An 11,287-nucleotide genomic window follows, 5' to 3' on the forward strand; every position below is an offset into this window, starting at 1 on the left:
TTGATTTCATACTTGGTGTGTTGGTGGGGTGTGACGAACCTTGGACATTAGTAGATTTCGGGCCCCCAATCGGCTTACCTTGGTATTGCAGCGGAACTTCCGTTTTTTCTATCTCGTGTACTGAACAATTTATGGACAAGCCAAGGGCCCGGCCGCACCCCAAAATAGCCCGGTAGCTGTAGGGTGCGCAGGGGTCACGCACGGAAGTGCAGAAAAACAGTCAACTACCCGAAGGATTTTCCAAATGGGATAATAAATTGACACATTGATGATAAAAAGCTGTCATGTTTTATCTCTGATTAAAATTTGTGATGAAACGGATATGTAACAATGTACGACAAAGTCGGGTTCCATTACTTTTTTGTGAGATGAGCCTTAAACGCTTGTTACTTTGACTTAGACGCTTGTTACAAAATCCACTCATACAGTCTAAACGTCTAGGTATAGCGTTACAAGATCTTGTACATATTATTCCACTATTATAAGAAACCTTTACAGTCAATACGCAACTGAAGGCCGAGAGTAAATTTACAAATTTCAAGCAGCGTCTCTCTTAATAGCTTTCATCTTTGAAAGAAATATTTTACTTGCTACAATATATACACGTAGATATTACTCTCATTAGTTGACATTGTATAGTCTCATCATGCCAGACAACACCTGCAGTATTGTTAACGTCAGATCTGCCACAAGCAAAGGTCGGCATTACGCGTGCGAAAGCTTGCTACGTCATAACAACGCGCAATCTCTATCTCTACCAGACTTTATATTTTTAAAAATGGTTGATAGAATGATCTCAGCCTATGACATTATTCTTGAAGATCGCATCATTTCTAAAATCACATGGCATCATTTGACCAATGACTACGTCATTTTCTAGGTAATTCAAAAGCCTGATAGTAGCTTCGCATCACATTCTCTGCGACTTTTCTCTCCTTCATGGCCCGTGTAAGAAGGTCCAGTCGAGTCAAACGATCATCCAGTCTTTCCGATGCCAGCATGTCATCCTCTGTAAAACATCGTCATCGCGTCAGAATGAGACGAATAAACACCTACGCAGTTACACCACAAGTAGGAATTATGCATGGTGATGCCGACTTTATCTGCATTTAAATATGCATTTTATGACTTAATATGGACACACTAGGATGGGTGTCTTAACCACCTTGGTGTTGTATTAGGATATCAAAGTTTATTGCAAATTCCTGCCCTAAGGTTGATCGCAAGTAGCAATAAAAAGCCAAACAAAAAATGAACAATGATATAACATTTCAATACCCTAGTGTAAATGTTGACTCCGGGTATTACTTCTTCTAAGTGGAGGCTTGACTTACCCCGACTTGCAGAGTTTGCCAGACCAAGGAAGTTAGAAAGCCTCCTCCACAAATCTCCAAGAATCTCCCTATGTTCCGGAGGCGGCGTGAAGCCTCTCATGACCAGAAGTGCGTCATTAATGATGGCCACCAGGATGTTGATAATGATGATGAAGACGATGCACAGATAAGTGTACAGGAACAAGGGCCCGATGATTCTACTGGTGCTTAGAATTTCATCAAAATCGAAAATTCCCAGTGAACAGAGGAAGAGACTCTTCCCTGAGGCGGCAATCGAGGAGTATTCCTGTAAAAGGCATATCACTCATCAATATATACTCATCAAGGCATATCACTTATCAGTCAAGGAGACGCAAACGCAAAGAGAAACCGCAACAGGGGAACCCCTCTGCCTTCATATGTCCAAACTGTGTCCGCGACTGCCATGCCAGGATCGGCCTACAGAGCCACAGTAGACGCTGTCAACCACCGTGACCTGATACAGAGCGCTACCATCATCTGCAAAGATGGAAGGATGCCTACTCATCAAGAGTCTTGCGACTGTTCTTCCTTATGGTTGACTTACTTTGTGTCTTTTGACATCGACACTCTTTTATCTTTGTGCTTTATGCACTATCTTATTTATTTGCGTTGTCTGCTTAATAAATGCAATACAGGGGAAATGATGTATGTTAGTAAGTTACCGGGCACCCTGTACTGTCCTAAGTTTGGTCCTAACGTTAGAGCAGTAAAGGATGTAGACATATGCCAAGTGTCAGTGATGATAGAAATACCGTTCCCAAGAAAACGGGAACAATAAACGGAAATAACCTGTCCACACCTGTATTTTCAGCCCGAATACCAAGTGTCCCAGCTGCACGAATGACAGAAACAGGAAGGTGAAGTAGACGGCAAAGCCCGTGACCTCTGGTAGCATCCGCCGTAATGACGTCATCAAGACAGACATGAGCGGGTTGAAGCGAAGGAGGCGAAGAAACTTTGAGATGTTGATGAAGGCGACGGTGGCCACTGTCCAAACAAACGCCTGGTTCCAGAAGGAAGCAAGATCGAAGCTGATGAACTTCGACGACTCTAAATAAAAGAAGTAAGAAAAAGAGTTGTATCGTGAATGTACACTACTCAATACACGTTTCAAAAAAGCTATCTAACGTCATAGATTTCAATGTAGAATGTCATGATCATCATATCAAGCATCTCTAAAGCAAATAAATCATACCATACAAACAGAAGTTATTACCATGATGACGAAGTAACTTGTCCATGGTATTCCTCGATGTAATGTAGTCTACGGCGAACACGGCAAATGCGCTGAAAGAAACCAGGATGTTGACAATCTCGAGAAAGTTCCACGGTTGTTGGCAGTATCTTTTTCCTTGTTCCTTCATCAGTTTTACTTCCCTGTACAGCGTGTACAGGAAACACGCCACGTAAAGGATGTGCAGAGCCAGGATTATATACCCAGCTGGGCCCACGAACCGATGTAAGCGATAGGTCCGGATAGAACGGGACGACACCGCCCCTCCCATGTTGAGGAACTCCACCGTGTACGACATCGTGCTGAAGAAGTTGATGTTGGCGTTATAAACCGTGAACTCTACAACGACAGCGCGTGTATAGCGATCAATCCAGTCGGCTTCCTTCAGGTCAGCGATGACAGCGAGGGCGGTATCTATGTTTCTGCCTACTCTGGCAACATAACCTCCCGATCCGTACGTGGCAATGTCTGCCATCACGGGGAGCTCGCCTCCAGAGTCGGGGATCTGGTAGGTCCAGGGGGATTGCTCATGGAAATCTTCGGACGAATTGGAGGCGGAGAGGAGTCTCCATCCGGGCAAAAAGTCTCGCGTTTCCCCATCTGAGAAGGAGTTCCCGCTGTTGCATTCCTGGTTCAAGAACAGGCTGGTGTAGCGCTGGTGAAAGCCACAGGATCCTTGAAGTGTGCGGAAGAAGATATCAAGTTTTACATTTATGTATTAATATACGTTCTATGCAAAAAATATGGTTTGATAAAAAAATCACTGAAAAAAGGGCTTTGTACATATTCAGCGTAATCATTTCTTTTTCAATATTTAACTTTTTCTGAAATATCACTTTACAGTCAGGGCTGTCATCAGCCAACGCTGACGTGATGAATGTACCTTTAGACCGACAGAATGGACCACTAATGCATCCAGCATACTGCAATTAATTTAATCACATTCTACTAAAGAAGAATGCTTACTGGATTTAACTCGTATCTGCTTGAAGCGTGCAGCTCCGATCCTGTAAGAAACGGCGTCACTGATGAAACGCTTCCGTCTCCAACCGAGTTTATCACCGTTGTAATGTTGGTCCTGGAACAGACCCGGAACAAGGACATCGCGTGCCCACGACCAATAGTCATCCGCCGTTTGGATCTGTGAACAAATAGCTATTGTAAGAGTTTTATCTTGGAAAAAGTATCCACGCAGACACATAGTAGAATTATGTGTGTGTGCATGTGTGTGTGTGTGTGTGTGTCTCTGTGTGTGTGTGTGTGCGTGTGTGGGGGACTTATGCAGGCTTAAGTGCGTATTACATATATATATGTGCCTTGTGTAGAAATAAGGGAATCACAGAATCTGACCTGATCAAAGTCCGTTTGGAAGATGCCACCTAAAGTGTTGTACGCGTGGTGAGAGTAGACGTTTGTACCGCCATTAGCCACCACGAGCAGAATCATCACGATCACGAAGAAGCCGACAACCTCTTGTATCACATTGGCAGAATGTTTTCTTGTCTCTTCCTTCTTCTTTCGCTCTTTCTGTGATTCTGCATCCGACTTGTGATGCTTCGAGAGAGCCATATGTAGCTGCTGTTTAGCCACTAGTAAAAATGATAGATGTACACAGATTTTAGCCAAAGGAATCCCCAAATTCACTTCAGTGTTGATATTGAATAACACAGATATGAACAAACCAAAATTGCAAGTAGTTCTGATGCCATGCTTTCAGCATCTATCTCATTGCTAGATTAAAAAAAATGCCAGAACACAAATCGATGATGGCCGAAGTACTTTTTAAGTGCACATACTTCCATGCCGTTTACACAACGTTGACAGGTCTACAAGTACATTGACGGACTAATCGGGTAAAATCATGAGTCTAATAGAGTAAAAAGTGATTCTACTAGATTCTGTTTTGAACATAATGATATTCAACGTCAATTAACAGCCTCTCAGCTGGCAGGACTTGGCACCCACGGATTCTGATACTAGTATCATACTACAAAGTGTTACAAACCTCTCATGGTCGCACGGTGAGATATCCAGGCAAACAGGCCGTCTTCTGACGGACTGGAATCATCCACGTCAATGTTTTGTCTGACGTGGTCATCCTGCGTCGATGCCACCGCGGCTTTCTTACAGATAAAGGACACCAGGGCAGAGACAGCCAGTATCTGCGGGAGGAGCAAAGACAATGGTGGCGTAAATGTGGTGAAGCCTGCCGTGAACACAATTCACTGACTAAATAGTAACAAATGAAGTCTGTGGTGCCAAAAGAAGGTTCTAGACAGTTTGACAGATAAAAATGCATGACTTCCTCCTCTTAGTTTCGTTTCTTTGAGATCCCCTTCAAAATCCAATTACAAAGGTTCCTCTAGGGCACCACAAGAACGATGACACATGAACAGGCAGCTCTTACCTTGACTGGCTCAATTACAAAGACATCTTGCACGAAGGACATCAAGAATGTCTTCAGCCACGCGTTTGCCTTCTCAGGTCCCCACTCCAGGCTGTAGAGAATGGTGAGGAACGCCGATACGCAGCAGACAAGGACCAGGACTGACCAGGCCAGGTACACAAACCCGTGGGGAAGAAATTGGGAAGATGACCGTGTTTTCGAAAGCAAAGATTTTGCGTCTTCTTTCTCTGCAACATATACTGAATTCTTGCCTGTTTGCTTCTTTTCTTTGCACCGGTTGAAGAGCTGGATGAGGAGCACGTTTACTGGGAGGACACACAGGGACGTCATTGTGCTGACGTATAACTCATGAAGGGTAAAGGAAACTATCCCAAGATTCACCACTGTCGTCTGATCCACATTGTCTTCCGTTTTGTACCACATGGCGTTGGCAATCATGGTGGTGTAGATGATACACAGTCCACATGAGAGACGTTGGACCTTACTGAAATGGCTTCCGCTGGAGCAGAATAAGGTGGAGAGCCAGATGTGCTCATTTCTAAAATCGCGGGCTGCCTTTGTAGTGAAAAGATGTAGGGACGACAGATCTTGCTCTGTTGAAGCAGGAAGAATCCGGTTGATTCTACCGTCCCCGCGGTCCAGTGACAGCCAATCGTTACAGAGAAAGCTGTTTCTGTATATTAAAAACAAAAAGCTTTGAGTTCAATGTACGTTAAGGCTGTAGTAAACGACCAATCTGGTCCATACGGACAGGTGATCACCTAGGGTGGGATTCTTGATAATGCTTGTGTCAATGGGAAATATTAACTAAGGGACCACCGAACATGATCACATTGAGTGTTGAGCTGATCACTTGTACAGGTTTGACCTGTACTTGAACTTAACATGGACTGAACAGGTAAAAATGTTATTTTCATTATTTCCAATTTGTACGTGCAAATAATGCATTCCGTAAACGTTATTGCGCTCGAAAACATAAATCATATCTCAATTGTACTCACGTGTCTCCTGACTGCAGATCCCGCACGATAACTTTATCTAGCTTCCAGGCCCTGTCATCGCCGCCCTGGTTGTCGTGCCAGATCTGAAGTCGATGAAGATCACCCAGACTTTCTTCTACAGCCATCAAGAAGATATCCACGCCACCAGCCTGGAAGGTCTAAGGTAGATAATGGTAAACGCTTAAGGGTGTAAATGGTTGATTTCAAACAACTTTGTGGAAAACGCCTGATGGCCTTGAATTTACTGTAATATAATTAAGGGCCAGCTTAAATATGCTCTACTATCGAATGACACACAGAATGTCAGGGTACACACAAAGCTTAGAGATGTTGTCACTACTGTGTAATTCTTCCACATATGTCTTTGTCATCTTGAGATATTGTGACCTTATAACCTCGTTCGCTGCGTGGTCAATAACAAGGAAAAAAACTGACAAAAAAGACCGTTCATGTTAATTAGGAAAAAGTCTTAGCAACTATATACGTCTAGCAAACAATATAATCATACAACAAACAACATAGCAATGTACAGCGTTATGTTGAATCCTTACCTCCGGGCCTTGCTTGAACACCCTAACTCCAGTACTCCCTTTGTCTCCAAACAATGAGAATGCCACGTTGGACTTGGTTCCAGACCCTCTGCCGTAACTGGTGTAAACCGTTATCTTGTAATAGTATCTGTCCGTGGAGCGGTTGTCTGGTAGGCTATGGACAATCAACTGCCAAAGAAAAGACAACTATTTAGTAGGATTTTATCCCAAGTTAACCTACGTCTCTCATTGCGATAAATAACGCCAGTGGGTACATTAACATCGGGCTTGGAGGATCAGATCACGACACTTTCGATGGTTGACTAATGCACATGTATTTGTTTTTGTGTATTACATGCTATATCATTGTGTCACGAAATTGTATATCAGTTGGATGAAATTGGAATATCTCATTATGTTCTCAGTCAAAGGATGTTTTTCTTTATAATCTTACCTTCTTCATCCCGGATTTGTCCACTCTCCTTAGAAAGATGACCCCGACAAAGTACAGAGCTAATGTCGTCAGCACGGTGGCGAGGACCCCTGCGTTGTTCCCTATGTCCGCGAACTTGTCAAACACGGTGGTCAGGTCAATCGTGTTCGGCGCGGTGACAAAGCCAGCCCCAAATGCTGTCATGTGATTGCAGGCGCAGACAGTCTCGGTTATTGTGGAGGAAGGATGTACCTGGTGAGACGACATAGATGTTAATGAAAAGTTTGACTTCTTGACTCGAATTTTTGACCGGTTCTCTGGTTCTCCTCGGGTCCTGATGACTGAGGACCCCATTGCTCAGAAAACGTCACATTCGTATGAAATAAAACGCTTTCTTTCTGATACGAGTGCCTGCGTCCCGATCTTTCTCACCATTTCTGTTACGAATTAATGGTTATAGGCTATAAATGCGGAAGACCAGTTGCCCAGAAGCTGTAACAAAGTATAGGTTAGCGCGGCAATGATCAGAAACGTATTCCTTCATACGCCGATGAAGGTTAGACATCCTGGTAAAAAGATACCCCAAAGAGCAATTACTCAAGCAGCTGGATATGATTTTGGAAGCAGTCGGACATTTATATAGTTTCCACTATATTTCGTCAGTGACACTGAAAAGATCTGGTAGAAACAGGTTTTATACCTTGCTATGAATTGATATGCAAATGAGCTTAAGACAGTTTTTTTGGTTGAGCGCTAAATCACAAGTACCAGAGAGTTCAATGCGTATGCCCCGTTTCCCGATGAGGATGGGATTGTACATTCTATCATATATATATTAGTTAGCTACCTATAGGGTATAAAGCCTGTTTCTACAAAATCTCTTCAGTGTCACTGACGAAAGATAGTGGATGTTATCTGAAACGTCTGACCGTTTCCAAAACCATATCCGGTTGCTTGAGTAATTGCCTTTTGGTGCGCTTTCTTTCACATTTGGCTACTAGGTTGCGAAAGCATCGGAACCGATGAATGTGTGAGTAACGACAACATTGACACAAATGACCATGGCCAAAAGATCTTACTCTACATCAAATCTTACCGTGCATCCGTTGGGAAGCCAGTTCTCTGTGTCCTCCGCCCAATAACGACAGCTCAGACGCAGCACCTTCAGGCTGTAGAACTGGGTCCCATTCAGGCTTAAACCGGACTGATCAGCGGGGTCCACAAGAAGTACACCGTCATCGACTGCATCTTGGTAGACATCGTCCATACCTAGATAGAAGTTGAAATGTGAATGCCATAAAACATGATCATACATACAGTGAAACCTGTACAAGTACCTCTACATAAGGACCGCCTGGCCAATGTAACCACTGTTTTCTTTGGCATAAGCATAAAGAATCCTGTCAAAGTAACCAATTGTCCACATAGACCAGGTTGTTTCAGTCCTCTGGGTGTTCGTCGTGGGCACTCTTTACATGCTGAAGTATCCTCTTCCTATTGTTACTCTGCATACAATAGTACAATACCAATGCTACGATACACAGGTCATGTAACTGCCATCGTTCCCACTTTTTATAGATGAATGTGTTTCACCCGCCGACCTATTCCTACTAGCTCTGCCACCCTATTGATCACTCCGATTTTTTCAGTTGATCTTACTACAACAGCCGATCTACCCGCTCAGCTTATTTTGATGAACGTTGTACAAAATAGGGGTTATTCTTACCAGCAACCTCGACTCCGACAGAATACTTTCCGGTATGATTCTTTCCCGACACGAAAAACATGACAGACCGAGACTCAGGAGCGCCATGATGGGAGGCAGTCGGTTTCCAGTCCTGCCAGGTCAAACATACTTCACAGTTTTTACTATGGGCCAAGCCTTCCCCTCTCCCGAACACGGATATTCTGGAACTCCTGTTCAGGGCAGTGACTTGGACGACGAAAGCATCGTCTACGTCTGAGATGTTGAACGCATGGTGCACCACGCTCCCATTGCCGGTGGAATCTACTTCATGAACCAGTCCACTGAAAGAGTAGTCTCCATTGGTGGCGATAGAGATCAGGATATCCTCTTCTGTGTCTGTTATTTCCTCAGTGGACACGGTCGATGGTATCACAGAGATGTCGTAGACACCAGAGTTGATGATGTTTGAGTTGTTTCCCCACGTGAAAGGGTTGTCATGGTAACAGATGAGCTGAGGAAAAAGCAAGAGATGTTCGATGTGAACATATAAGGAAACCGTTTACATAATGTAAACGATGTAAATTAAATAACAGCAATTTTGATTGAATGATTCTTGACAAACATTATACTATGTATACATTACCTGTCGTATTCTCTATTTGCACTATTCGACAAGCGAGGAATGTGCTCAGTGTCAGGGAATTGAAATTCATATTGATATAAATATTTTAAAACACAAACTGATAATACATGTATTTGTTACCTAATACATTGCACTAAATTGTCCACACGACAGTCGTCAAGCGTGGAATATACAGAGTGTTGTAAGGGGGTCCAAGGAGAAGGTGCCACATACCTTGGCATCAATATACCTGGGCTGAAACCCTTTAAACAGTTTGTCAGCGGAGGGAAAGGCAATGTTCACGCCTGTGTCGTTTAATCGATCATCTGCCAGATCCTTTCCATGGATTCTCTGTACTTGCAAACAGAGGCCTTCGGTGTCGATGCGTATTGCTGGACCACCTGGCGTCAGCTCTCTTCTCAGACGGTCCGCCATAACGTTCAGCGTCCTTCTTCCGCGTGCGACAACGGCTCGTTTCTGCAAATTGGCATAGAGAAGCATAATGTAGATCATCATGAAGAGCTTCACAATTTTTAAATGCATAAAGAGGAAATCCACTTGATGGAAGGTACAACGCCACAGCAAACAAATAGGAAATTGATTTTACCATTTGGTCACGTTCTGACTTCATTTGTCTCTCCCGATCTTCTCTCTCTTCAGGTGACAAAACGTCATCATTGGTGATCGAGTCGTCCTCTGTCTGACTTCCTCTGCTCTGTGCTTCATAGAAGAGGTGCCCAGCCGAGCGTACCATGTCTGAATCACAACCGAACATTGTTAGGGTCGTGGGTACAAAACCGGGCACAGGGGTGGCGAAAGTGGAAAGAGTGGATTACTGTAAAATGGACTGGCCATATCTCTGCCACTGAAACACTGAGTCGCATATGCCACACTACAGGACCGGGTAATCGTATAGATAACGTTGTAATTTAGTCAGCTAAAATCTTAGAATCTGAATCTACGGAAAGAAAGTCCAGACACTTCAGCTTTCAGTCCTTTACAAAATACATCCATTCTTTTCTTTCAAGATGCAGAATTTCAAACTTCTACAAGGAGGGGGAATCAGAGGAACGTGGATGTTCCCATCTTGGATGATTTTTGTTTCAATATTTCACATGTCATTTATGTTTCAAGTTATGCTTTGTGTTGACACATTTGTTACTATCAGCAGTTATTGTTATAAATTCCTTTCCATTCGTTTTCATTGAAATTTTGATGTTGGGTTTGTTCAGAATAAAAACAAAAAACTGTAACGAATCTTGTGGCTAATCAATCCTATATCTTGGACCAGGATATCATCTTACCTGTACTGATGCGCGTCACGTCTTTCGTCGTCACTGCTTTTCTCGCAAGGTCATAGTTCAGGTTGTCCAGAACAGTGATGTAGGAAAGCTACAGATGCAAACAACAGCATTGAGGAAAACAATATTCATGTGTATATAACGACCGAAATAGAATTTGCTGTGCCTTACATATACATCAGCTAGACATACTACTAGTATCTACGCCAAGTGCAGAACAACGTGGCGAGAACTGTCTGAACTGTCTGTAGCCGCCACGCATGATGCAAGCGAACGATTGATTGATTGAGACATACATTTCCACATGCCACTTCCTATCGTCGCCTATAGCTCAATGTGGCGAACTTAAAAGCCAACGCTAAGGACTTGAAAGATTTTAGAGCTTAATAAGGTCAATATGAAAGTTTTTGATTGAACGACAAAACGGACCTGTTCTTCCAATGTCTTGTAGCTACACGCTTTCATCACAGCATCACATAACTGGGCAAGGACGCCGGTAGCATTTGTGGTCCCCAATCGCTCTGATGCAGATTTCAGTGTTTCCAGAGCTTGTTTGCAGGCCTGATTTCATAGTCATGAAGGGTATAAAGCAATAAGCATTTAATTAAATGGATATGTGAATAAACAAAGAGCATTATTGTTTAAAGGCAAACTACAAACCTTCAGTGACTAGATCAGACAACAACGTTAACCTGGCTATTTACTCACGTTGTCGGT

At 43.2% G+C, this 11,287-nt stretch overlaps 2 protein-coding genes across 2 annotated transcripts; both read right to left on the minus strand.

Moving 5' to 3' along the window:
• Positions 1-1,772: 1,772 nt before the first annotated feature.
• LOC118409191 (polycystic kidney disease 2-like 1 protein) lies at positions 1,773-3,064 on the minus strand. Its single transcript, XM_035810060.1, has 3 exons — positions 2,572-3,064; positions 2,176-2,405; positions 1,773-1,832 (listed from the first exon to the last, which is right to left on the minus strand). Exons 1-3 carry the CDS (start codon positions 3,062-3,064, stop codon positions 1,773-1,775), a joined length of 783 nt encoding a protein of 260 aa, XP_035665953.1.
• Positions 3,065-3,744: 680 nt separating this feature from the next.
• Positions 3,745-7,324, minus strand: LOC118409192 (polycystic kidney disease protein 1-like 2). The gene is made up of 7 exons (XM_035810061.1): positions 6,982-7,324; positions 6,549-6,716; positions 5,998-6,155; positions 4,997-5,669; positions 4,595-4,751; positions 3,940-4,178; positions 3,745-3,762 (listed from the first exon to the last, which is right to left on the minus strand). The coding sequence occupies exons 1-7, from the start codon at positions 7,312-7,314 to the stop codon at positions 3,745-3,747; spliced, it is 1,746 nt and encodes a 581-aa protein (XP_035665954.1). The 5' UTR covers positions 7,315-7,324.
• Between the last annotated feature and the right edge of the window lie 3,963 nt (positions 7,325-11,287).

This window comes from Branchiostoma floridae, chromosome 2 (genome assembly GCF_000003815.2).
Source record: "Branchiostoma floridae strain S238N-H82 chromosome 2, Bfl_VNyyK, whole genome shotgun sequence".
Classification (NCBI taxonomy): Eukaryota; Metazoa; Chordata; class Leptocardii; order Amphioxiformes; family Branchiostomatidae; genus Branchiostoma; species Branchiostoma floridae.

Excerpts from the sequence above, each read along its gene's own strand:
- LOC118409192 (XM_035810061.1), bottom strand. The coding sequence starts at position 7,314 with ATGGGGTCCTCAGTCATCAGGACCCGAGGAGAACCAGAGAACCGGTCA. Across the intron at positions 6,156-6,548 it reads TGTTCAAGCAAGGCCCGGAG|ACCTTCCAGGCTGGTGGCGT; the intron begins GTAAGGATTCAA and ends TATCTACCTTAG. Across the intron at positions 5,670-5,997 it reads GATCTGCAGTCAGGAGACAC|AAACAGCTTTCTCTGTAACG; the intron begins GTGAGTACAATT and ends TTTAATATACAG.
- LOC118409191 (XM_035810060.1), bottom strand. The coding sequence starts at position 3,064 with ATGGCAGACATTGCCACGTACGGATCGGGAGGTTATGTTGCCAGAGTA. Across the intron at positions 2,406-2,571 it reads CAAGTTACTTCGTCATCATG|AGTCGTCGAAGTTCATCAGC; the intron begins GTAATAACTTCT and ends TCTTTTATTTAG. Across the intron at positions 1,833-2,175 it reads TCGTGCAGCTGGGACACTTG|ATGATGGTAGCGCTCTGTAT; the intron begins GTATTCGGGCTG and ends CCATCTTTGCAG.